General features: G+C 40.1%; 1 protein-coding gene across 1 annotated transcript in view; it reads right to left on the reverse strand.

The window, feature by feature from the left end:
* The window catches only part of grb10a (growth factor receptor-bound protein 10a), an 81,979-nt gene extending 62,842 nt beyond the window's left edge, over positions 1-19,137 (reverse strand). Inside the window, exons 1-2 of the mRNA XM_036567258.1 lie at positions 18,937-19,137; positions 4,000-4,092 (exon numbers count right to left, since the gene is read on the reverse strand). Coding sequence (XP_036423151.1) covers positions 4,000-4,050 — 51 coding nt within the window. The 5' untranslated portion in view covers positions 4,051-4,092; positions 18,937-19,137. The remainder of the gene's footprint in view (positions 1-3,999; positions 4,093-18,936) is intronic.
* Positions 19,138-24,990: the final 5,853 nt, after the last annotated feature.

Here is a 24,990-nt window from a genome sequence, read left to right on the forward strand (position 1 = left end):
GAAACTTTTGATAACATTATGCATTGTCGAGGCTGAAATACCTAAAATTCCTGCAAACACTTGTTGAGGAACACTGGGCCTCATTCACCCACCGTTCTTAAGAAGAAATCTCTTCCTAAAACCCATTACACAGTTTTCACGAAGATTCCGACATTCACCAATATTTTCTTATTTGGGATTTATTCTTAAGTAAGAGCAGGATCTATGCACATTCAAGAGCACAAAGGTGCAAACATTTTGGCAGTTTAAGAAAATGTTTTCTTAGGACCTTTTTCAAGAACAAATTAAGGGAAAAAAAGCTATTTGTGAAGGAGTTGCATTTCTTACTGATGCACTACGGCGCACCTCAACCCATCCTTGCTCAAGAAGGACTAGGCCTTTCCTAGATGCTCCTTTTATATCCAAGCATAATTACATCATCTCTTTAAAAATGTTTTCAGAACATTTAACAATGTTTCTAGTCCTATTTTGTATAAGCATTTACTCCATTTTGGAGGTGCTATGAATGGCTGCTTTCAATTCAGCCAAAGCAGGAGTGCTATTAGTAGAGGATGCAAATTCAAGAGTCAAACTTCACCCAAGTTTAAATTTAAGTCTGCAATACAAAATTGCTCATCATGGCAAACTTCACTGAAATTAATGCAATTAATAAATAATGAATAACTGCAAACGCAAGTGTGACTGAGGCTTTAGAAACAGAGGTTGGAAAATGCTCATACAAAAATGAATTCTAACTGTTTTTGGTACATAAATGTCATAAGTGGACGTCAGGGAAAAAGTAAAATACAAAGAAAATGTAGGACATGGCCCCTTTAAATAGTGACGCAAGTACGGGAATGTATTAATATTAAGATGTAATTGTTTATTGTGAACATGTAAATACTGTCATTAACGCATTAGTGTTGGTAAAGTTTTTACAATCATTAGTGGTTAATTTGAGTTTGAGGTATGTTTAGAAAGGGAATGAGATCATAATAGTATGTGAAGTAACACCTTCACAGGGGATAAAAGAACACTAGAAGGAATAAAGAGGTAGAAAGGGGCAAGCGAAAGTCCAAGTACAAAGATGTAGAGTCGTGGATAAAACCAGTCAGACTGCCAGTGTGTGCATGCTTGCAGCGGATGTTTGGGCTGCATTCCCGGCCTGGGATGACTCTGGCTCGGTGCCAGTGGCTCTCAGAAACCACCCCCTGCCACCCTACGGAGTTATATAAGCCTGCAGAAAGAGGGCAGCCCCTGCCCCTGCCCCTGCTGAGTATACCAAAGGCCCTGCCATGTTCGTTCCACTGCTGCGGAATTGGGGGTGTGGGCTGGTTGGGCTAGGGAGCTGAGAAAGTGGGGCAGAGGGAACAAGGCAATAAAAGTTCTGCAAGAGTCAGAGAGTGTAAAGGATGAGAATTTAAAAACTTAATTAATAACAAATAAAAAGTCCTACTTAACTTAATGCACACTGGTACTACTGGCTTGGTACAATGCATAGACTTTTGCCTGACTGTTATCACCACCAGCACAACAGTCACGATGATATGAACCATGATAATCTTGTGGGAGTGAGTCGATACATATTAATTTGCAAAGAGATGCAAAAAACAAAGGTACACAGATACTGTACGCTAAGGTGGCCACAGACATCAGACTCTTATCAGATTCTGACTGGCTGTCTACACTGCCATAACAGAGTGTTTCACACTGGTCTGTTTTTGTTGTAGCACTATTGTGACTATCTGCCCCTACAGAAACAGCAGTCTAAGAGTAGACCATTCTTTGCCATGCTGAGCAACAGAACACTCCAGAAACTGCCAATAACCAGAAGACTGGCTTGTATGGCTAGGATAAGCTTCTGTTTGAGCAGGCAAGTATACTCAATGTGGGACGAGTACCAGAACAAAACTAACCAAAATTTCATGTTCCAGTAACAAACACTTGTTCTATTTTCAGATGACTTTTCACATTGACATGTTTTACTGGAAATGGACCACATCAACAATCTAATTACTGTCATCATCCTTTCACAGTATCGTCTCACAAAGTGTAATCATCCAATCACTGCACAGGATGCATGCAGAGAAGTTATACCACAGATCTATGTCACGCGCTACAATAAAAAAGGCTTATGTGACATAATGCAGGCCTGCACTGAGCGATCAGTGACTGGCTGGGTGCTAAGCACAGTGTTTAGATTTTTCGCCTGGCTTGTGTCAGCACCACTGGCACATCACGATGACACAGACCATGAAAATCTCACAGGAGCAGGGTGGCGGCAGCCTTCAGAGCCAGGTGCTGCAGTTGCTTTCCAAGGGCTGTGCAAGCTGAGAGAGGCCTTGACAACAACAGAGCATAATTCTCGTTGGTTGGAAGCTCCACTGACAGAAACTGTGAACTCAGCACCATGAATTCAATGTGTAATGTTTCTGCTTATTATTTTCACATTTACAGTTTAAAGTTCTATTCATTAAACAAACATTACTGATATGATCTCTGATATTAGAACACCATGAGATCTGCCGTCGCTCAAGTAGGTGGCAGCTACTGGGCAGTATATTGGTTATGATTCTTCCTCAGGTATGAGTTTTGTCATAATGGTTATACCGAAAAGCCAAAAATAAGGGGAGATAACGCAACTTAGAAACAGTGCAAACATCGCTAACATTAGTCCTTTAAGCTGAAAGGCTGAGCAAAGGACGTTCCATTATGTTTCAAGTGAAAAAAAAAAAAGAAAACACAGCACAACCATGATCACCTCACGCTTTTAAGCCCATTGCATCTAAAGTAGTCTTCTTTGTTTCTGAGGTGTCGGGCAAAAGGAATGGCCAGTCTTTTGGGGTTAGCCTTAGCCTAACACTAAAGAAACGAGGCCTGGCTGGCCTTGTCCAGAAAGAAGACCAAGGACCAGCCAGTACTGAAGCTTGAATGAGCTGAATATTTCTCAAACTCCAGCAGTGTCTGACTGTCAGAAGCATGAGTATATGGGATGTGCGTATGAAACAAATGACTTGAGAAATTCAAAGTTTGAAATAGTAGCAGTTCCCACAAGATATACCTTGATACATACCAAAACCATCAGAAATGTGAATGATACCATGATATACATTTATGGCCATACCGGCCACTACTAGTGGCAGCCAGTAAAACGGTATGGCTTAACAGCTGTCTTCAACTCCACCTCTGACTTCAACTGGCTACTCTCTGCAACCAAGAGACGCAACTGAAATCGAACAAGACCAAACAAGCATGTACAAGTTCTTCCCTTGTTCTAAGCACATTGAATGGTTTTATACGTACTTGAAGATGACTTTGATCAGTTTCTGTATCACAGGCTGAAGGACAGAGGTGAAGGGACAAGAAAAAGTGAGTAAAATTTATTGCTAATTGCAAAAGTGTTACACCCCCTAAAGTATGTTCTGTATGTGCTGTAAAGTTCAACAAAAAAACAGTTTGAGATGTAGAGGAAATACCAGCAGGAGAGACAGAGAAAAAGCGACACCCAGGAATGCTAAAAATCTCAAGCAGCAGTCGAGTTAAAGGAGAGAGCTGGAGAGGGGAGTGAAAGATGTCCAGAGAGGGCTGACTGCGCAGCTCCAGTATAAATAGCAGCGGCCGCCACTTTGCATGTCAGCATGTCAGCTGTGCAGTGCCATGGCAGCACCATGGCGACGACAGGCATGCCGGTCAGGAGCGTGTTTGTGCATGTGCATATGCCACTTCGACCACGGGCCAAAGAAATGCTGTACTTAACATACAGTGCTCAAGTTAGCTTGCTTAGGCTGCGAAAACATCTGGACATGGTCATTTGGGGAATAGCACAACAGCAAGTCTAGTCTGAGCTAAAAGGAATTTGCAATGGAGAATCTCCATTAACAACATGAGCCTGTGTCTGTAAAAACAGCTCAGAGTTTTTGACAGAAACAACTCTATGGTTACCCGACTGCTGGAGTTCTGCTTTGAAGTATGAACTGTGAGTCAGTGCAGAGATGTTGCTACAGGTCAAATGGAGTGTACCTGGTAGTTTGGGTGGTGGAGGAAGTAGTCTGGGCATCCAGCTATAGCCATGCTCTTCTGAGGCTCCCCAGGCAACCAGTGCTACACATTCACCTGATGAAGAAAAACAGGAAAAGAGACCAATAATTTAATTCATAAGCTATAAACTTTATCATGGGGAAGCACCGGTCATGAATTTCTTTACAGCCAAATTGGCCAATGGACAATTTATTTGGTCAATTTGTATTTATTTTTTGGGACAGATGAAACACATTTCATTATGAAAGTCCATTTCCTGTACTTTCTATTAGTCAAAGTTGCAATATATATATGTATATAACATTATTGCTTTTAATTGGGATACACTGGCATTTAAAAGCCACAAATGAAAAATATGTTGCCAATTCAAACAACACGAGTCAAATAAAGATCAATAAAGGAAAAGCCAACTCACTATTTAGCACAAGTTATGCATTATGGTACAATATTTCTGTGTTGGTGCAGCTACGAGGCTGTCACAATCAAGATCTTTTTTCTGACAATTATCACATCATTATTGCGATTAATGATTGTCTTTTATGTTCATTTTATGCAACTATTAAATGTAAAAGTCTAAAGTGGTCAAGCCTGGTTAGCCACCTTGCTTCCTAGCTGTGTTTACTTACATTCACGCACACTTTATTAACAACACCTCTACACCTGCATATTCATGCAATTATCTAATCAGCCAATAATGCCACACCAGTGCAACACATAAAATCATGCAGACACAGGCCAGCAGCTTCAGGTGATGTTCACATCAACTATGAAAATGGGGGGGGGTGTGATTTAGACATGAGTGTTGGTGCTAGGTGGGCTTGTTTGAGTATTTCTATAGCTGCTGATCTCCTGGAATTTTCACACACAACACTCCATAGAGTTTACTAAGACTGATGAGGTAAAGAAAGAGTATCCAGTGAGCATCAGTTTGAGCTGACAGAAGAGCCACAGCAACTCAGATAACCACTCTGTACAAATGTGGCGAAAAGAAAATCATCTCAGAATGCACCACACATCAAACCTTGAGGCGGATGGACTGTAACAGCAGAAGGCCACTGCTTTCTGCTGAGGCACACAGATAGTATGGTCAGAATTTCGCTCCAACAGCACGCATCCACGGACCCAGCCTGCTTTGTGTTGACAGTCCAGGCTGATGGAGGTGGTGTAATGCTGTGGGGAATGTTTTCTTGATACATTTTTGGCCCATTAGTTCCAATTAATCATTGCTTGAATGCCACAGCCTATTTGAGTATTGTTGCTAGGTATGTGCATCCTTTCATGGCCACAATTTACACATCTTCTAATAGCCACTTCCAGCATGATAACGTACCATGTCACAAAGCAAAAGCCATCTCAAACTGGTTTCATGAGCATTGCAATGAAACAAAAAAAATTCCTCCCTCACTCACTCATTTCACATGTTGCTTGTTGCAGCATAATATGTGAAATAACAGCTGTGGAAAATGACTGCAGTCATTTTAAATAATTGCTAACATCTGAAATAATTGTTTCTTTAAATATGCCAATAAGCTAACAGAGCTAATCAGTGTTGAATGCTGATGAGGACTCATTGTCTTATTTTAACCCCTTAGTGAATGATGTGACATGTTATTTGTCAGAGAAATATGTTTTCATTGTTTCTGGACCAGAAACCAGGAGCAAAGTATAACATAAACTTACTTGCCAATACCAGCAAAACCATCACATGTCACTGAATTGTCTGTATATTTTCTCTGTCTTCCTGTGATTAAACATAAGTACTCGAATGGTGATCTCAGTATTTCAAATACTGGTATCTCAAATGAGTAGTCGAGTATCAAGTTGAGTACATCCCTATTATTTACGCCACTTAATTGCAACACAGAACAGACAAAATAAAATGAATAAATTGCTGATTGCTAATTGCATGTTTCAACATATTGCAACATGCTGCCCCAGCAAGAGTCCTAAATGCAAAGGCTAATAATCACTTATTGTTTTGTAGATTTTCTGCTTTTACATTCTATGTATTGTTGCTCCTTGAGGAATTAAAAAAAAAGAGATTTTTGTTTTCCATAATGTTTCTATGCAGTACAGCTGTAAAGAAAAGGTTTAGATCTCCATCTTCTGAAATGCACAAATTGAGTTGTTCACTATCATTTAATGAACACGTCATGTGTAGTGGAGTTTGAGGCACAGGTTCAAATCCCAGTAGTACCACATGCTGTCCTGTGGCTGGAGGCCATCAAGAACACAACTGGCCTTGTTCCCATCCCTGCATCACCAACTGACAAGATAGAAAACCAAGCCATCATTGCTGCCTGGTAAAACTAAGTGATTATCATAGTTTAAATAAAACTGAGGTGCAGCCTTCATTATCTACACGATAAAGAGTGAGTGGAAATGAGAGGAAAAGAATTTTAGCCAAAGGTGCCAAGTGTTGGGAAATTACAGAAATGTATAATGTAAAAAAAGGTATATAGTACACACATACTATAACTAAAGGAATGCACTGTAGGTACATGGGTGTCTTGATGAACAGTGCTCCTATATATTTCTGTACTTATCTCTGTGTGTGTGTGTGTGTGTGTGTGTGTGTGTGTGTGTGTGTGTGTGTGAGTGAGTGAGTGAGTGAGTGAGTGAGTGAGTGAGAGAAAGAAAGAAAGAAAGAAAGAGAGAAAAAGAAAAAGAGAGAGAGAAAAAGAAAAAGAGAGAGAGAGAGAGAGAGAGAGAGAAAAAGAAAGAAAGAGAGAGAGAGAATGAAAAAGAGAGAGAGAGAGAAAAAGAGAAAGAGAAAGAGAGAGAGAGAGAGAGAGAGAGAGAGAGAGAGAGCAAGAGAGAGAGAAAGAAAGAGAGAGAGAGCAAGAGCTCTCTAAAGCTATGAAGCCCGGGAACATACCAACGCCACGAGAGACGTGCCAAATGCCAAAGCCTCAAATTCACTTCCAGAGCTAAAAACTGCACAGGGTTGCCCAACACACACAAACACACACACAAACACACAAACACACACACACACACACACACACCTCATTATGTCATTCAACAAGTTCTAACCAGGACAATTCATTTTTGCCATCAATGAGGACATAATGGTCCTTATTCAGTTTTATCAGTTTCATCTTTTTTTTTTTTTATCTCAACAACCTGAAACATGCTTTATTTGATTAAATAGTCTAAATAATGATCTATATATTCAATATTACCTCTACCAATCCAAATCCATGTAGAAGAATTGTACATGTGCAGTACTGAGTTATAATTATAATTAGACAAAAGCACTTGTATTCTATTACTGGGAGGACTTTTTCATAGATATGCAATGGCTCGAGTCAATGCGCCACCTAAATCCATTCCTTTATATGCTCACTACCACAACATCTGCACAAATTAGGGCATGTTTCATGTAAATGATGTAGAAATGAAGGGTAAATTGGGGTGTGTTGTCTGCAAATGAAATGTAAATAAGGGACTAGGGGCAGGTGCTTGTTTCCATTCCCATGAAGCAGATTCATCAACTGCACTCATATCGTCACTTGTTTCAATGCCGTACAACGGTTCCACTGATCAAACCGCAAAGTGGATCTTATGTTGTTCCAGCTATTCCAATCTGTTCTCGTTTTGACATAACTTGATCAAGAAGGGTCAACGAGTTCACCTAGTTTGGTAACTGAATACGCATTCACTGTTATATTCACGTATATCTCCTGCTAATATGACGCAGCACTGTTTTGGGTTGTGCTGTGCACAAAACAACAATGTTCTGCTGGGGAAAGCCGAGGGAAGCAAAAGTAGTATTATGGGATCAACACGAAGCAAAGGCAAACTTCCTTGCTTCTTCTCCAAACCAAAACACAGTGAAGTAGGGAGAGATAACTGTTTTGAGAAAGACAGAACAAGTACAGTTAAACTCCAGCATCCTCAGACACACCAATTAGCAGTGTTTGGGTCGTCCTGGTATCTCTTTCACCTCTCACTTTAAGGCTCTAATTCTCTCATTCAACACGGTATGGTCTTCTTCCTCCCTCTTACACACATACATAAACTCTCTCCTGCACATATACCTGTAATGCCCATCCTCACAGAGTGGTCCAATTTGAGCTAGATGTTACAGCCCAGTCAAGAGAAGCAGACTAGAGATTCCAGTGGCTTTCACTTAGTCAGTCAATTCTACTGCCTCTCATCTTTAACTGGTCGAGATCGTGCTATAGGTCTTAGGTGTAGTGTGTATAGGCCATCTTTTCAAACCTGTTTCACAATATTTGAAAACATTTTCTGGATGTATAACATAAATCATGACTACTTATAACAAATAACACACTTCTGCACATTGTAAAGTACAATTACTGTTTATTTACTGAATTTAACATATCGAAAAAATGAACATAGAACTGCCCACCCTGCGATGGACTCGTAACCTGTCCAGGGTGTATTCTGCCTTCCGCCCAATGTCCACTGTGATAGGCTCCCTCCACGACCCAGAAAGATAAGCGTAATATCGTATTTAAGTGCGTTTTCTGTGGAGGATGTGTTCATTTATTTTCACCAAGAAAATCAACAAAACATGTAATTTGATGGGGGGGAGGTGTCCAGGCTCTCTTAATCTTCAGGGATCATCAGGATTCACCAGGCTGAAACCTCAAAGGTACACAACACAAGAGTGTTAGACGTATTTTAATGTAACTTCATGTAAGACATACGTCCGGATGTAGGGCTGAATAATTTGGGGAAAATGTGTAGTTACAATATTGAGATTGTGATTTAAATTGTGATTATTTTCTATAATTTAGGTCCAGACCATTTTTTTTTTAAGTCAAGAAGACCAAACACTTGAATGCTGAGTTCAGGGTACTACATGGCCAGCTAGTTGTGGTGGTGTCATCAACTATTAAAATAATGACTTAAAAATCCAGCCCCCCCCCCAAAAAAAGTAACAAAAAAAATAAATAAAAAAAAACAAAACAAAACACAAAAATAAAAAAAGTACTGAGTAATTTATAGACCTGCAGTGGAATCTCAGCATCTATCACTACAGGAACTAAAGCTTACTTACCTCTATTCTTCTCTTTTTCTGTTTCTGGTCTACAATAAAATGCTAAAGCTCCGAAGTCAGAGGAGTGGCCAGTCTCAAAGCAATACAGATGTTGTAACTAACAAAGCATAATGAAATTAAACACAAAAAGGAAGTAAATATGAATGGCTGAAATGTAATTGATCCAAAAAGATCCCTTAACTTACAAAAATATTGAAGTAAAAATAAAAAATTACAATTTGGAAATACTCAGGAGAGCACAAATTCATCAATATTTCAGTGAAATACATGTACTTAAGTAAATGTAACTAGTAACCACCCACTTCTGGTTGTTGTGTATGTATCATGTGGGTGTTCCATTGCTTATGGTTGGTCTAACTCATGTCTAGGCAGTTCACAAGCTTACAGGGTCATAGTTCACAGTAGTGGTACTGGCATGGCATTTTTAACAAGCACACAGAAGAATAAAGGCTAGTGAAGAAACTACTGTGAAACTGAAACACACAAGGCAAAGTAATGTTACTTGAATGTCCATTACAAGTTTTAAATGTCGGTGTTTAAGCTAGAGATAGCCTAACGCTTATTATGCTCACTGACATTCATTTCAGCTAATGGCCCTATGTGATTTGCAATGTTGTGTTAGCACCAGTAGCCAAGATTAACCAATTCAATTTGAAGCAAAACTGTTGCAAGTTGCTTTAAATACTTCTACCAGAGAGGTCTCCTAAACCGCATACTTACATTGTGTTGCTTTAAGCAGCTGCACCATTTGGAGGCCTCTTCTAAACCTAATTTTAATAAAACATGCAGTTGATCTGTGTTCTTTAAGCACTGATGATACACAACATACACTCAGAAAAGCTTATTGTTCCCATCTTTCCTTAATTTATTTGTCCTATTGCCAGTCCAAGTGTGCAGAATTACTATGGCGTGTAAAGCACGCTGGGAGGACTGACAGCACAGCAGCTGTCCAAGGTTACAGCTGGGCCGCTCAGTACGCAGGCGTGACATGTGGTACACATGTGTAGAATGTTATGATGTCACGATCCACGTGGAAGACTATTTCACAGAAATAGGAATGTCAAGCTTTTGGCGCCGCTCACTGCGCAGCTATTTGTCACTTATGTAAAGCTGTATTGCCTCTATACTTGCCAAATCCACAAAAGCAATTGAGTTAGCATGTTCTTAGAAATCTTTTAAGGGCCCATATCATGTAAGATAAAGGGCCAAACTCATTTCTGGAATAAAAGAGTTTGATGTAGTATTTACACATTGTTAAAAGTTTTGAAATGCACTGTACATTCCCCTCTCTTTTATGGACACTAAGCAGCAAAAACGGGCAGTTATGCAAAAGTTTAAGCACCGCGGTAAAATCACGTGTTGTTTAATTTTAAGTGGCGACAAGTTTATACACACCTCTGCACATGAAAAAAAAAAAAAACAAATAATAAAATGTGGCCTCTGATAAAGTTATGGTACATTTTATATTATTGCAACTGGTTATATACTGTTAAACTCACCAAATAAATAGAAAGTGTGCATTAAATTAGCAGAAAAATGCCATTTTTAAGTGTGATCTCAGTAGAGAATGTGTTAACGTTTATTTACTTTTTTAATTTGACTAGGGGTGAACTTTTCCATATTGTATACAACTGTATGTGTCTAAGTGAGTGTGTGTGTGCCTGTGTGTCTGTATGTGCCTGTGTGTCTGTGTGTGTGTGTGTGTGTAAAGAGGTGGGGAAGGAGTAAAGCAAAGGGAGGTCAGTTTGTTGGCAAACATTCAGTGGCCCTTATCTGCCTCTGGCTTTAACCCTATATTACCTAATAAACCCAACATCAGTGACACATTTAGAAATTGTTCCTTTAAACTCATTAAATTCTGCCCCTGAGCAGCTTAAACACATGTTCAGTATAGTAAAATGTATCAGCTTGGGGAAATGCAACTTTCCGTGTCTTACTGTTTTTTTTTTTTGTATCACTATATAGACGAAACATGATGCTGCCTTTTTTATTAGATGCACTGTGATAGCTTTTGATTTAGTGTGCGCAAACATTCCAAGAGGAATTCAGATCAATAAGAGATTACTATTGATTTAGTGTTTACTATTGAGTCAACAGTTTATAGTATAAAGTAATAAAAAATGTCAAAGTTAACGCTACATTATTTTTTTAAGCGTTTAATGTATTTTCCCAGTTGTACACTTTAAACCATTTGTAGTTCCAGCCTGAAGCCCTGCTGCCCTACGCTGTTGCTATGAGCTGGAAATAACTTTGGCTTTATCTGGGGCTGCAACAACTAATCTGTGTTATCCATAATATGGATAATAAAAAATTGTTGGCAGCGAATCTGGTTATGGATTACTTGGCTTCATGATATCTGCACTCCCCATTCACATCACTTGCCTGAAAGAGGGAAGAGGGAACACTTCAGTTTAACAATCTAAAAAGATGTTTTCCTGTAAGATGTGTAAAACCAAGTTCCCCTGGCACAACAGCATGACCGCCAATAATGAGGCTCTAGAGAAACACACTGGTGGCACGTAAGGTCAGCATGGTGCATAACTGGTAAAAGCAAAACTGTAGTTAGAAGATAAACAGTGTGTCATTGTCTGCTTTACAGCAAGCTCTGTTTTGGTTTAGCAAGATGAACTGTTTTCATCTAAATTGCACAACTAAATTATACTTATTCATTGTTCGTGCATTAATGCACACAGATTAACTATTTGTCATGGGTATTTTCTATAGGTTTATGTTTTCACTGCATTTTGGCCTTCAGCGCACATGAAAACATAATTGCATCACTAAGCATAATTGATGTCCAGGACAGAGATTATGGTTAGTTCATGTGAACCTAAGATTACTGAATTATTAAAAGTAATAAATACATTGACAGCACTTAGTATGTTTACTCATATAGTGATAACAAAATGCTGCTTCTGAACGAAAAAAAAAGTCTCTTTAGGTTCAAATGTGAGCAAATAAGACAAACGCGATTAATCACGACTGCACAAAACAATGCAATTCATTTTGATTAATTATTTTAACCGTCCCTAATAAAAGATACTCGAAGAGAAGTTAAGAGTATCGTTATTTAGTGCACAATGGAGTAAGGTTCTCTATTATACTCTGTTAAAGGTATTCGGCCCTTGGCAGGCAAGCAGTGGAATGGTGGGGAGATCAAAGGAGTTAGTGCCCCGAGACGGACTGGCACTTGGTCAGCGAGAGGCGGGAGAGAGATGTGTGTGTTCTACCGTCTCAAAATCGGGTCAGAGTCGATCTTCCCTAGACCACCCCAGTGACCACACACTGGGTGAGAGAGAGAAAAACAGCGAAAGAGAGAGGCTAAACCAGAAAGGAAAACTGCAAAGTGGTACAGTCTGCACAAAAAAAGGTTACCATGGACACCATGATGTGAACAAATGAAATAATCATCAGCAAAACACCAAATGTTGGAATTTCTCATGGAATACATTCAGCAAGCTTCTGTTCTTGACAACGGCCTTCCTCCTCAGGACATCATGTGGTGTTTTGCTTGAAGCTGCTGGAAAAACTGCCTCATTGACCACTCTGGATATTCTCAAATTGTATTCTGTTTGGTTAAGATTTGGAGTCTGAGAGGGAAGGTGCATCATGCTCAACAATTCATTCAGCATGACGGTACAACAGCCCAGTTATTTGAGGTATCACACTTATTTCTTATACATGTGGTCCCATTTTTTTGACCCTATTAGCTTTTAGCAACAATTCAACATCTAAAATACAACTGTAAACATGAGTAGTGACACATTGCCAATCAATGCTCTCAGACCACTAGATGTGCATATTTCTAAGCTTGTATAAAACCTGTTAATGCAGGTCATTTTATCTTATATCAGCTCATCCTTGTAGAGCTTGCTGGTACTTTCTGCATTCTGTGGACTTTGCTGTCACACCCATCAGTATTGTTCACAAATTCAAGACATGGCATGGATTATCCAATGAATTAGTCAAGCCTCTTCCATTGCTTGCAATATTATTTTATTTGCCTTTCTAATTGCCTGGGATCATGGGTTCCATCATGAAGCAACATTATGTAGGATTTGGAGACCTCTCTGGTGGAAGTATGTAACTGCATGCAACGTGACTGGTTGTGCTTCTAACCCCCAAACATTGATGAATCTGATTTTTGCAAGTGCATTGAAAGAGTCCAAGCATTGGCCCTATCATCAGGAAATCACGGGTTCAATCCTCAGTGATGCTACAGCCATCTGTGGCTGGGAGTCCCAGAGAGCACAACTGGCCTGGGTGGGTAAGATGGCCCTCCCTCTCTCGCCATCACTCAGCATAATGCTAGCCAGCACAGGTGTCTGTTAACTGACATAACAGCTAACAACATAACAAGAGTGTTCAGCTGTCCAATGATGTATCAGCAACAGTTCGAAAAGATGTAGTGGCTGGCTTCATATGACTTAGAGGAAGCTTGGGTTTGCCTTCGCCCTCCTAGTGCTGGTGGTTTCATGTGATTAACGAAGTCCTAACTAGTGGGTGAATTTGCATACAACTAAATCGGGGAGAAAATTGGAAAAAAAAAATTGTGAAGGACATTTTTTCAAAGAGTGAGTAAGTTATCTACTACTGTCACCATATTTTCATCAATATCATTGCATTTAAGACCTAAACATCAAGCCAGACCTTTGTGACCTTTGAGCCTGTGTGTGTGACGTTAATACGTAAAGACTTTTAATTAAGTGACCCTTATTAGCCCCACAACGGAGAAATTTCACCTCCACACTTAACCCATCTGTGCAGTGAAACACCACATACACACTAGTGAACAAACACACTAGGGGGCAGTGAGCACACTTGCCCAGAGCGGTGGGCAGCCTATCCGCAGCGCCCGGGGGGAGGTTGGGGGTTAGGTGCCTTGCTCAAGGGCACTTCAGTCACTTACTGTCAGCTCAGGGCATCAAACTGGCGTCCTTCCAGTCACAGGGCTGGTTCCCTAACCTCCAACCCAACTCCCTGCCAAATCCGTCCGAGTACCTCTGTATTTCAAATGATTGTTTCAGGCTTTACACAGTGACTTCTAGTTGTGAAAGCACACCATTTTTGAGGGTTTTTTTTTCCTCCATACTCGGTGATGCTACTTCTTCCAGAAAATACTGACAAGTTTGTGACACAAAAGAAAACACCTACAAGTGGTGGGAGTTACACATACAAATCAAATGATTTAAATGACCTTTATTATTTTATTAGAATTATTAGTAGTTTCATTGTCCAGGCATTTCTCAGATGTTGTAGCCTACAAGGAGTCTAAAAATATCTAAAAATTACATTAAAAGCTTTGGGTCCTTCATTCCAATAAACACAAATGACTGACAGTGCCATACAGCCACAGTGTACATTTATTTGTGAATTTTCAAATGCAATTTGAATAAGCAGTTTTACCCCCTCAGCAGCTTATTACTGACATCATGTCAGTTAAAATGTTTGACTTTTTGATATTTGTACTTTTTTTTTAGTGCCTTTTCATGCAGTTCATTAAGAAATTTTGAACATTTTTTGTCTAAAACTATAAAAGCAATCAATCAGGCAACCCTGATGGCAGCCTGCAGCCGCAGAGTGAAAATAGTGCAACATTCAGTGCACTTTTTCAGCAGCTCAAGTACATCATCCAGGTATGCATTTAAATCTGACCACTGGTGGCAAGGCTGTGCCCAACCTCAACATTTGCACCTCTGGAGGAGAAGACTTCAGGTATAGTACATGTCACAATGTATCCAGACACAAACACAAATACAGTATTGCTTCTGTTTTACAGTGATGTAAAAACATCACACTTTAAAATAGTCAGTAATATCTCACTTTGAATTGACCTGATGGTGATTTTAAAACTTCAAAAGTATGATTCTCTAGATTCTCCAGAACTGTCCCTGGATTGTTATTAACACCACTATGAAGTGTTGAGTGGTGTTCGGATCCATTCGCAACTACCTCAAACTACCTCAGCTGCAACTCCTAGAATGATCCAGGCCAAGATTTCATAACATTACCACACATGTTGGCTACCAACAACTGCTGACTGTAAATAAACTAAACACCAACTATCTATTTTAGATTTGAGTAGTTTTAAAATGCATGGGAGTACTTTGCAAACATCCACTATTTAACAACTGAACATAACATAACCTTTATTATGTCAATACATACACAAGATAGCAAAATAAGCCACAAGGTTAATTGCTGCACACTGCAGCCAACCACGCCAGTTAAAGTTTTGCACTCAGTCTGCGTATGCTGTCACTCACACAGGCACTCTCTGTTTAATCTATAATCTACAATGACAATGGGATTTGATTGGTGTGGAAGATTTTATAGAAAAGTCATTGTCAAAGCAAAAATCAAGGAGAAATCTGAATTTCAATTCTCAGCCCAGCTGACATCCATAATCAGTATGTTTAGTAAAATGTTGTATAAAATGTTGTATAAAACATGCCAAGCGTTTACATTAAACTAAGTCATTACATTAGACTAAGTCATTGTACGGTCAGCACAAGAAGGCTTTGCGAGGTAAGCTGACAGCTCATTGGCAAATCATAGCCCTTGTTCACAAAATGAGTCATAAACAGCATCCCACATTGCACAATCACTGCCAGGTATCTTTCAATAATGTATGAATGGAACAACAGTGACTGTATTGTAGTACCTCCTAGGAAAAACTGCTTGAAAAAAAATCTGAGATTACACCATTAGGGCTGAATGAATATTTTATAAAGATAAAAAGGCTAATAATTTCAACCTTTTTAAGAAGACTTTGTAAAACAAAAAAAATCTAATGATGCCATCTCAATGTTAGCTATGAGATATAATTTAATAGAGGTCAGTGATTATATTTATCATTAGTGTGATAAATTGTCACATTATTCTTTTCCGAGCATATTGTGGATATTGTAAGTACTTAAAGCCACAGTAAGTAGGACTGAGAAGAGAGCGGATTTAGCTTGAAAATTTGAATGAGTACAACTTCCAGGTCCCAACCTCTCTGCTGCGCCCCAGCCCTGCCTCTAAAGCCCCTCCCAGCAGAGAAGGCTGCCATGCACACGTAGGCTAGCAACTATGGCAACTGAAGAGGCCAAGTAAACAGCATGGAGTACATACCGGTAAGAAAGATAGGAACTAAACTCCACACAGCTAGATATAACACGCTGTGCAGTGACTTTCACCCAACTATACTTTAGCTAGAAACTTGATCCTCTGGTGTTGTTTATTCACCATTGACACTAAGACACTAAGCTTGTCCAAGTGAGTTGATTTGGTCACAATGGATTCTTGCAAATTGCATTAGGAGCATTACGTGGAGCCAGGAGCCTGATCTTTTTTCACAGATTATCTGTCTCATGTACTACTGTCATAATGAACATCAGGACAGTTTTAATAAATATGACAAAATTATTTTTATACAGGTTACCTACTGCAGCTTTAAAGAACACTGGCCAACTGCATGATCCATGACAATGAAATCATAAATAGTCCTGCTAAACAGCATTTAGTGCAGTGCAGTACCTGAAACTTCTTGAAGTATCACATAATATTTTTGCTTTACTGCCCACTCCAATCATTTAATATGCTAGATTTACAGACAGCACGTAGCCTACTGAGTCGTATGCGAGTCCCTCAAATTCTATTGTGGAAAGCACTTCACTCGTCCAAATCTTTCCCCTTCTCAATATCTCTCACTATACTCCCCCACTCCAGTCACTCACTAACTCACTAATCAATCTCTTGCACTTTTTTAAGGCCACTAGGTGAGAGCAAGCAGCTGTTTTGTATCAGTTGGCAGCGTGAAATGTCACACGGCCTGCATATCTTTTGTCCCAAACAGAAATTTGTCATGACACTCTCGGACCAGGCCTAACACTTCTATCCAAGATCAGCACCTATGAAGCCAACCTAAATATTTAGAGAAAACAGGTCTGAGAGTTGGCAACTAAGAGCAACTTCTTCCAACAAGTCCAGTGAAATGGGCTGCATGAACTCAGACGTTTGATAACACGCATAAAGTTTTCTCTCGAGTCCCCTTCTTAAACGGAAAACGGCACCGAAGACTACGAACTGAACTGACATCAGATTGATCTCCTGCCCTGGAGGCAGCAATTAAGCACTGCTGTGTTGCTTCATTGCCTTGTGTTTAGAAACACTGCCAACTCATTGCTATTTGGACATAAAAAGTGTGAGGAGAGAAACACAGATGGTTAGGCAGACCTTGAGAGAAAGAAGGAAAGAAAGAACATAGAGAGAGAGAGAGAGAGAGAGAATGTATGTCTGAACATGCCCATTAAAATCTTAACTAGCACTTGGCTGTCCCATTGTTTGAAAACCTCCCTCAAACCTTAACCCCCTCCTAACCTTTTTTTTTCCTACTGAAATCTCATCTCGAAAATCTGCTGACTGGACATATTGCCGAGGAAAGGGGTGCCAACTTATCTTATGAGGGCTGGGAGTGAGCCAAAACATACGCTCCATATATTTCTCCTCTCCAAAGCCTTGGGGGATATACTGTGGCTGACTTTTTGGCTGCATGTTGAGCTAAATTACATAGCAAATAGAACTTCAGTGTTGGAAAGCACAGGACTAAACCAAAATCCAGAAAACCCTCTCTGGTCCCTGCTAGAAAATAGACCAGCATAGCTGGGCACCAGCAAAACCAGCATGTTGTGTTTTGGATGCTGGTATGCAGGTCAGCAGCAATAGAGGCTGTTATGCTGATGACCAGCAAAGCCAGAGTATGTTTTGTTTTAGATGCTGGTATGCTAGTCAACCAGCAGGACCGTACCGGGTGACCATCTAAACCAGCATGGAGTTCTCGTTTCTGTTTCCGGTCTGTGCTGATATTTCGGCAGAGGCTGTTTGAACGTGCAAAGTCTATGAGTATTTGTGACATAAATGGCTGTTCAGTTTAATGTGTTCCTAATTCTGCTTAAAATGAATGTTTAACACATACACTACAGGAGTGAGGAGGCTGTGGTTGGTGGTCTCAGCTATCACACTGTCCCCACAATCCTGGCAAACTTGCTGAGTCGCCAAGGTGCACCTAGCCTCGTATTTCACACCAATATCACTTTCCTCAGGTTCCTCAGGGTAGCACTTGGCTCATGTGGCCTCTTTTGCACACAGGCTACACACACACACTCCCTCATGTTCTGCTAGCCAAGATTTTTATCTAGATTTACCTGATGGAGCAGAGAACCATGCATCGTTAGACTCAAACTGACATAACTGACAACACGCCAGTAAGGTAAACTGAGAGAAACGTGGCGCTTCTATCTTGTTTGACCATCTGTACAACATTGCTAGACACTCAAACGTGTAGCCACAGCGAACACAGAAGGGCTACGTGTGGCTACATGCACTGACTGGCCACTGGACAATGTGAAAACCGTGGCTATGAACATGTTGAACATGTCACAGTTTTTCTTTCCTAGCAGGCAGCTGTGCTGTAAAACTAGCCAGGCGGCTAAAACGGCTAAAAATACACCGCATCCTGAGGCAAAGGTGTTTGTAAACACAGGGAAGCGAAGGAAATTACCGCCACATTCTGAGCTAACTTAACTTACAACTCTATTAGAAGAGCACAGAGAAGTACCGGACTTAGAAAATGTTACATAAGTACATCATCTCGCTGTAGTGGAGAGTTTAGCCTAAAGCAAAAGCAAACCCACCAAACTCTACGCTAGTTTTGCCTCGAATTCGTCTCGCGTTAAAGCGACGCGCTTGGAGCAACAACCGCCCTCAACACTGAGAGGGACGCAAGAAACCGTCGAAATACAGGCGAAGCACTAGGCGCAGTGGACGGAAGGAAGGGTGGGCGTTGTGTCTTCTCCAGAGTTTGACCTCATGAACAGCCCCACACTTCACACTTCCAGACTCACCTTCAGTGGTCTTCGTTTGGGGGGAGCCAACGGCAAATCCTGAGTTGTGTGAGTTGTCAGCGCGGAGCTGTCACCGTCCACATGGAAAATCACGACGGGGACTCAGCTGACTCCTCCAAATCCTCCAGACCCACGAGGGTTGAGGGTCTTCTCCATGCCCGCCCACTCCTCCACCTCCACCGCTCCGTATCCGCCTCCTTTAACCCTCACTGCAAGCTGGCCAACCCCTCCTCCCCCACTCTCCACCCGATGTACAGAGAACAGTCAGTCCAGCGAAATAAGTAGGCTCTCAAAAAGATGGTTCTGCATGGGTTCTTTAGTAAAAAGGAATGGTTCTGATCCATTTCATGCTTGAATGTTTCTTTGCATGGTGAAATGGTTGATGGAGGATGTGCTGTATGTGGTTCTTTACAGAAGCAAAAAGGGTTCTTCTATTGTTATGGTGTCAAGCTGATAACAACAGAAGAGCTCTTTTTGGGTCTAGTACCATTTTCAAAAAAGGTTCTATATAACCATGTAAACTCTTAAAAAGATGGTTCTTCAGGGGTTCTTTAGTTAAAAAAAGGTTCTATATAGAACCGTGAAGACTCAAAGAACACTTTGCATGATTAAATGGTTCTTTGGATTATGAAAGGGTTCTTCAGACTGATGGAGAATGTGCTTTAGAACCTTTTTTTAAAATGATTCTACATAGCACACAGAAGGGTTCTTCTTTTGCAATGATGGCAAGCTTGTAAAAACAGAAGAACTCTTTTTGGTTCTAGGTAGTACCATTTTCAAAAAGGTTCTGTATAACCATGTACACTCTTACAAAGATGGCTCTTCAACGGTTCTTTAGTAAAGAAAAAAGATTCTATATACCCATGAATACTCAAAGAACCCTTTGCACGATGAAAGGGTTCTTTGCATCATGAAAAGGATCTCCATACTGATGTAGAATGTGCTTTAGATGGTTCTATATAGAACCTTTTTGAAAATGGTTCTACATAGCACACAGAAGGGTTCTTCTATTGTAATGATGGCAAGCTTGTAAAAACAGAAGAGCTCTTTTTGGTTCTAGGTAGTACCATTTTCAAAATGGTTCTATATAACCATGTGCACTCTTGAAAAAGATGGTTCTTCAAGGGTGTTTTAATAAAGAAAAAAGGTTCTATATAGAACCATGAACATTCAAAGAACCTTTTGCACAATTAAAGGGTTATTTGCATCATGAAAGGGTTTTTCAGACTGATTAAGAATGTGCTGTAGATGGTTCTATATAGAACCTTTTTGAAAATGGTTCTATATAGCACCCAAAAGGGTTCTTCTATTGTTATGATGTCAAGCTGGTAACAACAGAAGAACACTTTTTTGTGCTACATAGAACTATTTTCAAAAAGGTTGTATACAGAACCATCTATAACACATTCATGCATATTTTCCATTAATCTAAAGAACGCTTTGATGATGCAAATAACTCTTTAATCATGCAAAGGATTCTTTGAGTGTTCATGGTTCTATGTAGAACCTTTCTTCTTTACTAAAGAACCACTGAAGAGCCATATTTTTGAAGAGTGTACAACACATTCTCCATCAATCTGGACAGCCAGTTCACCATGCAAAGAACCATGCATGAAATGGTTCTTGGCTTGAAGAACTTGTTTAAAAGTTTAGAGGGAAAACTATACTTAAGTGAAATTGTGTACCATGTCAAAATCACAAACCCCTCAATGAAAAGTGGAAGAAATCAAGCCAAAATTAGGTCAAGTCAAAAAAAAATCTACATTTAAACATACTGAAGTGTGAAGCAGTGGTGTGAGGAGTAACGGTCCTGTCAACAGCAGGGCTTGATGGATCTGAGTAGGCAAAAAATTAAAAAAATTTAAGGAATATAAAAGCAGAATGCTTTGTTGACACTTCTCTTATGATTTACTTTGGGAATTTCCAGCAAGGCAGTATTCAATTACCTTATTTTTTGGACAACTCTGTTTTGTACCTAAACTATATGACAAGAGTATCCAATCTTATATGCAAGGGATTGGTGTGGCTGCAAATTGTCACTCCAACAAAGCAGGAGACTTAATCAAGTGTGATCCTGCTCATTTTTAATGAAAACCTGCAGCCACACTGGCCCTTTGTGGATAAGGCTGGGCACCACTGCTGTATGATATTTAAAAAAGCTCAAAGAATCATGCGTTGTGGAACACCGTAGTGGAGATCAAGTTCCTTAAGGTGGTGGTGTGGATGTAACGGTCCTTGCATATTTATTTTACATTAATATCAAGTTAAAAATTACTTTCAAGGTCTAAAATACTGAGTAAAAATAAGTCTTTCCTATAAATATATGATTGAGTAAAAGTACAAATTCAGCTACAGTAATACTGTAAAAGCACAAATCTTCCAAATGAGTGCTTAAGTATGGTAATGAAGTACAATCAGTATTTTTGCACTCCTGCTTTTTGCAAAAGCTGTCAATTTTCAAAGTTGCAGCTGCACCAAGTTGCTTCAGTGAAGTTAGATGTATGTCCCATTGTATAGAAAAGCAGTTGAGTATTTCAGCGTATGCAGAACATCAAATGGCATGGTTTGTTGATTTTCTTAGTTAAAATAATAGCACATCATCTGTATAGAACATATTTAAATATGACATTTTTGAGTTTAACATAGTAAAAATAGGGAAAAAATGTATAAAATGTGCCATAACTTTACACAGGCCACATTTTATGTTTTATTTTTCTCTTGATGTGTTAAAATTCAGCAAATTAACAGCAACTGTGCATTAAAATGTGCAGAAGTGTGTTCTCTGTAGAGGATGTGTTAACTTATTTTCACTTAGAAAATCAACAAAACGTCACTTGACCAGGGGTGCAAGTTTTCATGCAACTTTTGCATATAACTGTACAAAACATAGGCAGCTAAAATTAGCCAAAAGTAAACATATTCACTACAGGCAATCAAAAAATCATTTAAGTTCATAAGGTTGGAAGAGAAGTGGACACTCAGTCACTTCATTGTCATTGCAGCTCTAAGTTTATGGACTTTATTCTTTATTCTAGTTTCTAAGATATTCTAAGATGTAGTTTGCATGATGGCTGCTTCTTGATGATCCTCTCGTGGTCACATTATGATTAGCTACTTGTCCACTAGCTGCTAAGATGTCTCAACAGCAGTGGTCACCAGCCCTAATTCCGGAGATCTACAATCATGTGAAGTAGTTCCAACCACAGTCTGCCACAACTGCTCCATCTATTTAACTTCCTCAAAAGTCCTTGATTAGATGAATTAGATGAATTAGTATTAGAAGTTGTAACTAAACTTTTCAGGAAAGCAGATCTCTGGTAGATCTCTAGGAGGAGTGTTGGTGACCACTGCTCTACACTTGCTGGGACAAATTGGCATGAGTTTGCTGCCCAAGATTTTCTATTTTCAAGTTTTGTATCCTCTGTCTGGGTCAAGCAATTCATGGCATCTTCAACTGACACAATTCAATGCATTGTTCTCTCTTATGAGAATTCTCTGCATGAATTACCAGCAATGGAGACTTAAGGTGTCTTATTACTTCCTGAAAAACTTAATGAAGAAGTATTGACCATGACTTGAGCGCTCTACATTCAGTAGATCGGTGGAACCCCTCCGAACTTACCCTCGTGGCCTCAAATACCAGGACCATCCCCCTCCTCCCATCCCCATACAGTACATGATTTAAGACACAAAATCACCATGCAGTTAAGTTACACAAACATCTGCTGTTTCAAAAGCTGTGCTTCACAACACTGAATCCGTCTCAGGCGTTTGTCTCTACCAGGAATCTGAAGCGTCACGCTTTGGATTGGACGTCTCACTCTGCAAGAATTCCTTGGCAACCTCTGGGCCAGCAGTTCCAAGAGCTCTTGGGCTTGACAGGACCTGGAAAAGGGGAAGAGCGGAGGGGGGGAGGTGCATTGGAGAGCGTGTGGGTCTGCAGTCATCCTATGAAGCGTGGCCCTCAGCCAAACCTGGCGAGACATTCCAGGACGGGCGGTCATGTTACACTCGCTCGAGACAGATGAGCCGATATTCAACACCACTCTTGTCAAAAGTATTGCACAATGCTGAAGATGAAGATAGCATCTCAGTCTGCCGGGCAAAACTGCTGGCACTTGTACGGGGCTGTTTGAAGGAGACTCGACAGAGACATTTTCGAGTGTTTGTCTTTTCTTTTTATTTGTTTATTTGACCATTTTAGTACATCAAAAGCCTGCGCAATGACTGTTCATATATAACTTTCATTTTAACAGACAGATGAAAAATAGCTCTGAAGGCCACTGGAGGTTCGCAGGACCAAAATTTCCAACTTTCATTTGAAATCTCAAATGAAAGTGGGTTAACCACAGATGTACACACTCGTTTCCTACAGCCGGGGAACCATGTTATGTAAAAATTCCACTGGTTTCTCTTGACAAAATGTTTGAAGGGCCCAGATGTTTCAGGGACTTTGTTTGTCTTTTTTTCCTCCATGAACATCAGAGAAAGCCTTAAGTGAGCGACTTAAGATATGACCACAGTGCAGAGCCACTGGCTTAACCTCCCCTGTAAACACAAATTACACATCAGTCATGTTCAAGGGGCTGACGACAAAACATTTGCACTTCTCCAACTTTCTGAAATGCGTAAACTGGTACACCACAAAAGTAGCACTCTGCCAGAGTGCCTCCCAGTAATTTGGGGTGGTCTGTGACTCATGGCTTTCCATCTCCGAAAGCCTGAGGAAGTTTTATATTTGTGGTGAAATTCCTGCTAATATGCCATCTGAACTTTGACAATACAGATTGTTGATAAATTGTCACTCAGCGGAAAGCTGATTATTGTTTGTTTTTGTTTTACTCTTTTTTTCTCTTTTTTTTGGCAGCTGAGGCCTTGAAAGCATTTCCAAGCCTATTTTTGTAGCTCAAAAGTCGGTTTTCAGCTCTGTACAAGTTCTTGAAAACTTGCCATTGCCCTTTTGGAAGCACAAGCAGGAAACTGATTAGGTTTGAAAGCCTTAATCCAGCTAACAATCAAAAGTAATGTAAACATGCATCACTGCCTAAATTAGGAGTCTAATCCCTGAGGTCCCAATAAGAAATAATCCCTCTTTTCAAGTTGTAGAGCACCAGTCAGGCATTGGTCAAGCCCACACGACATAATGAGGCAGCCGTACAAGCAGTGCTGTGGCTTCAAATCCCTGAACATAGTGTGCTTGGACAAAAAGAGGTTGCTTTCTGGTTTCTGGGCGCCGAACTCGAGATTGATCACTCTCCAAAATCCTTCCCCCTCTATTGAACTTCATGGGACCGAAACATGTGGCATGCACAGCTTCCTCCGAGAAAGTCACTCAGAGTCCTCGGGGAGATCAAAGTTTTTCTAGCCATTTCTGTAATCCACAGAACATGATATTTTTCTTGCTAATAACTCAGAATTCCTCTCATTCTTGCTGGCGACTGGCAGAGGGAAACTCGAGAGCCTTCAAACCCACATTGTTTCTGGTGGCGGAGGCGAAAGGACCATAGAAGCAGAGAGCTGCAGACCACGCCGCTGTTTGATTTGGCCTGTTAAGGGCAGACTTTGCACCACCCTGACTGCCGTCTGGCTAAAGCAAGGCCTTTCAGAATAAAGTATTGAGAAATGAAGAACACTAGCCCGTTTTCTGACAGAACCATAAAAATTACAGCTAGCAACTCTCTTGCACCTGCAAGTCATTTCGCTGCTCCACTGAAAAAGAAAACTCCATTTATAAAAAATGATTTGTGCAATAATCAGCTCCGGAATTTCATTTTCACTCAAAAGGAAGTTCTTCCAGGTATTCCAGCATCCAAGACTAATTTCTGAGGCAGACATGTTTTCATCGTAACAATTTCACAATGTGGAGAACTTTATGACAAGACTTTGTTGGTGTTCTGGCCATTACTGGAGCTACTAAATCCAGCCAGAGTAATCATATTCACCATCAATCATAAGCATGTTCTGAGGACTTGCACTGTATATGTACATAATTCTATCTGTGTGTGTAGTGTGGTAATGTATTACAATTAACAATTATATTTGGCATCAACATGT

The sequence above is a fragment of the Colossoma macropomum genome, unplaced genomic scaffold (genome assembly GCF_904425465.1).
Source record: "Colossoma macropomum unplaced genomic scaffold, Colossoma_macropomum, whole genome shotgun sequence".
Lineage (NCBI taxonomy): Eukaryota > Metazoa > Chordata > Actinopteri > Characiformes > Serrasalmidae > Colossoma > Colossoma macropomum.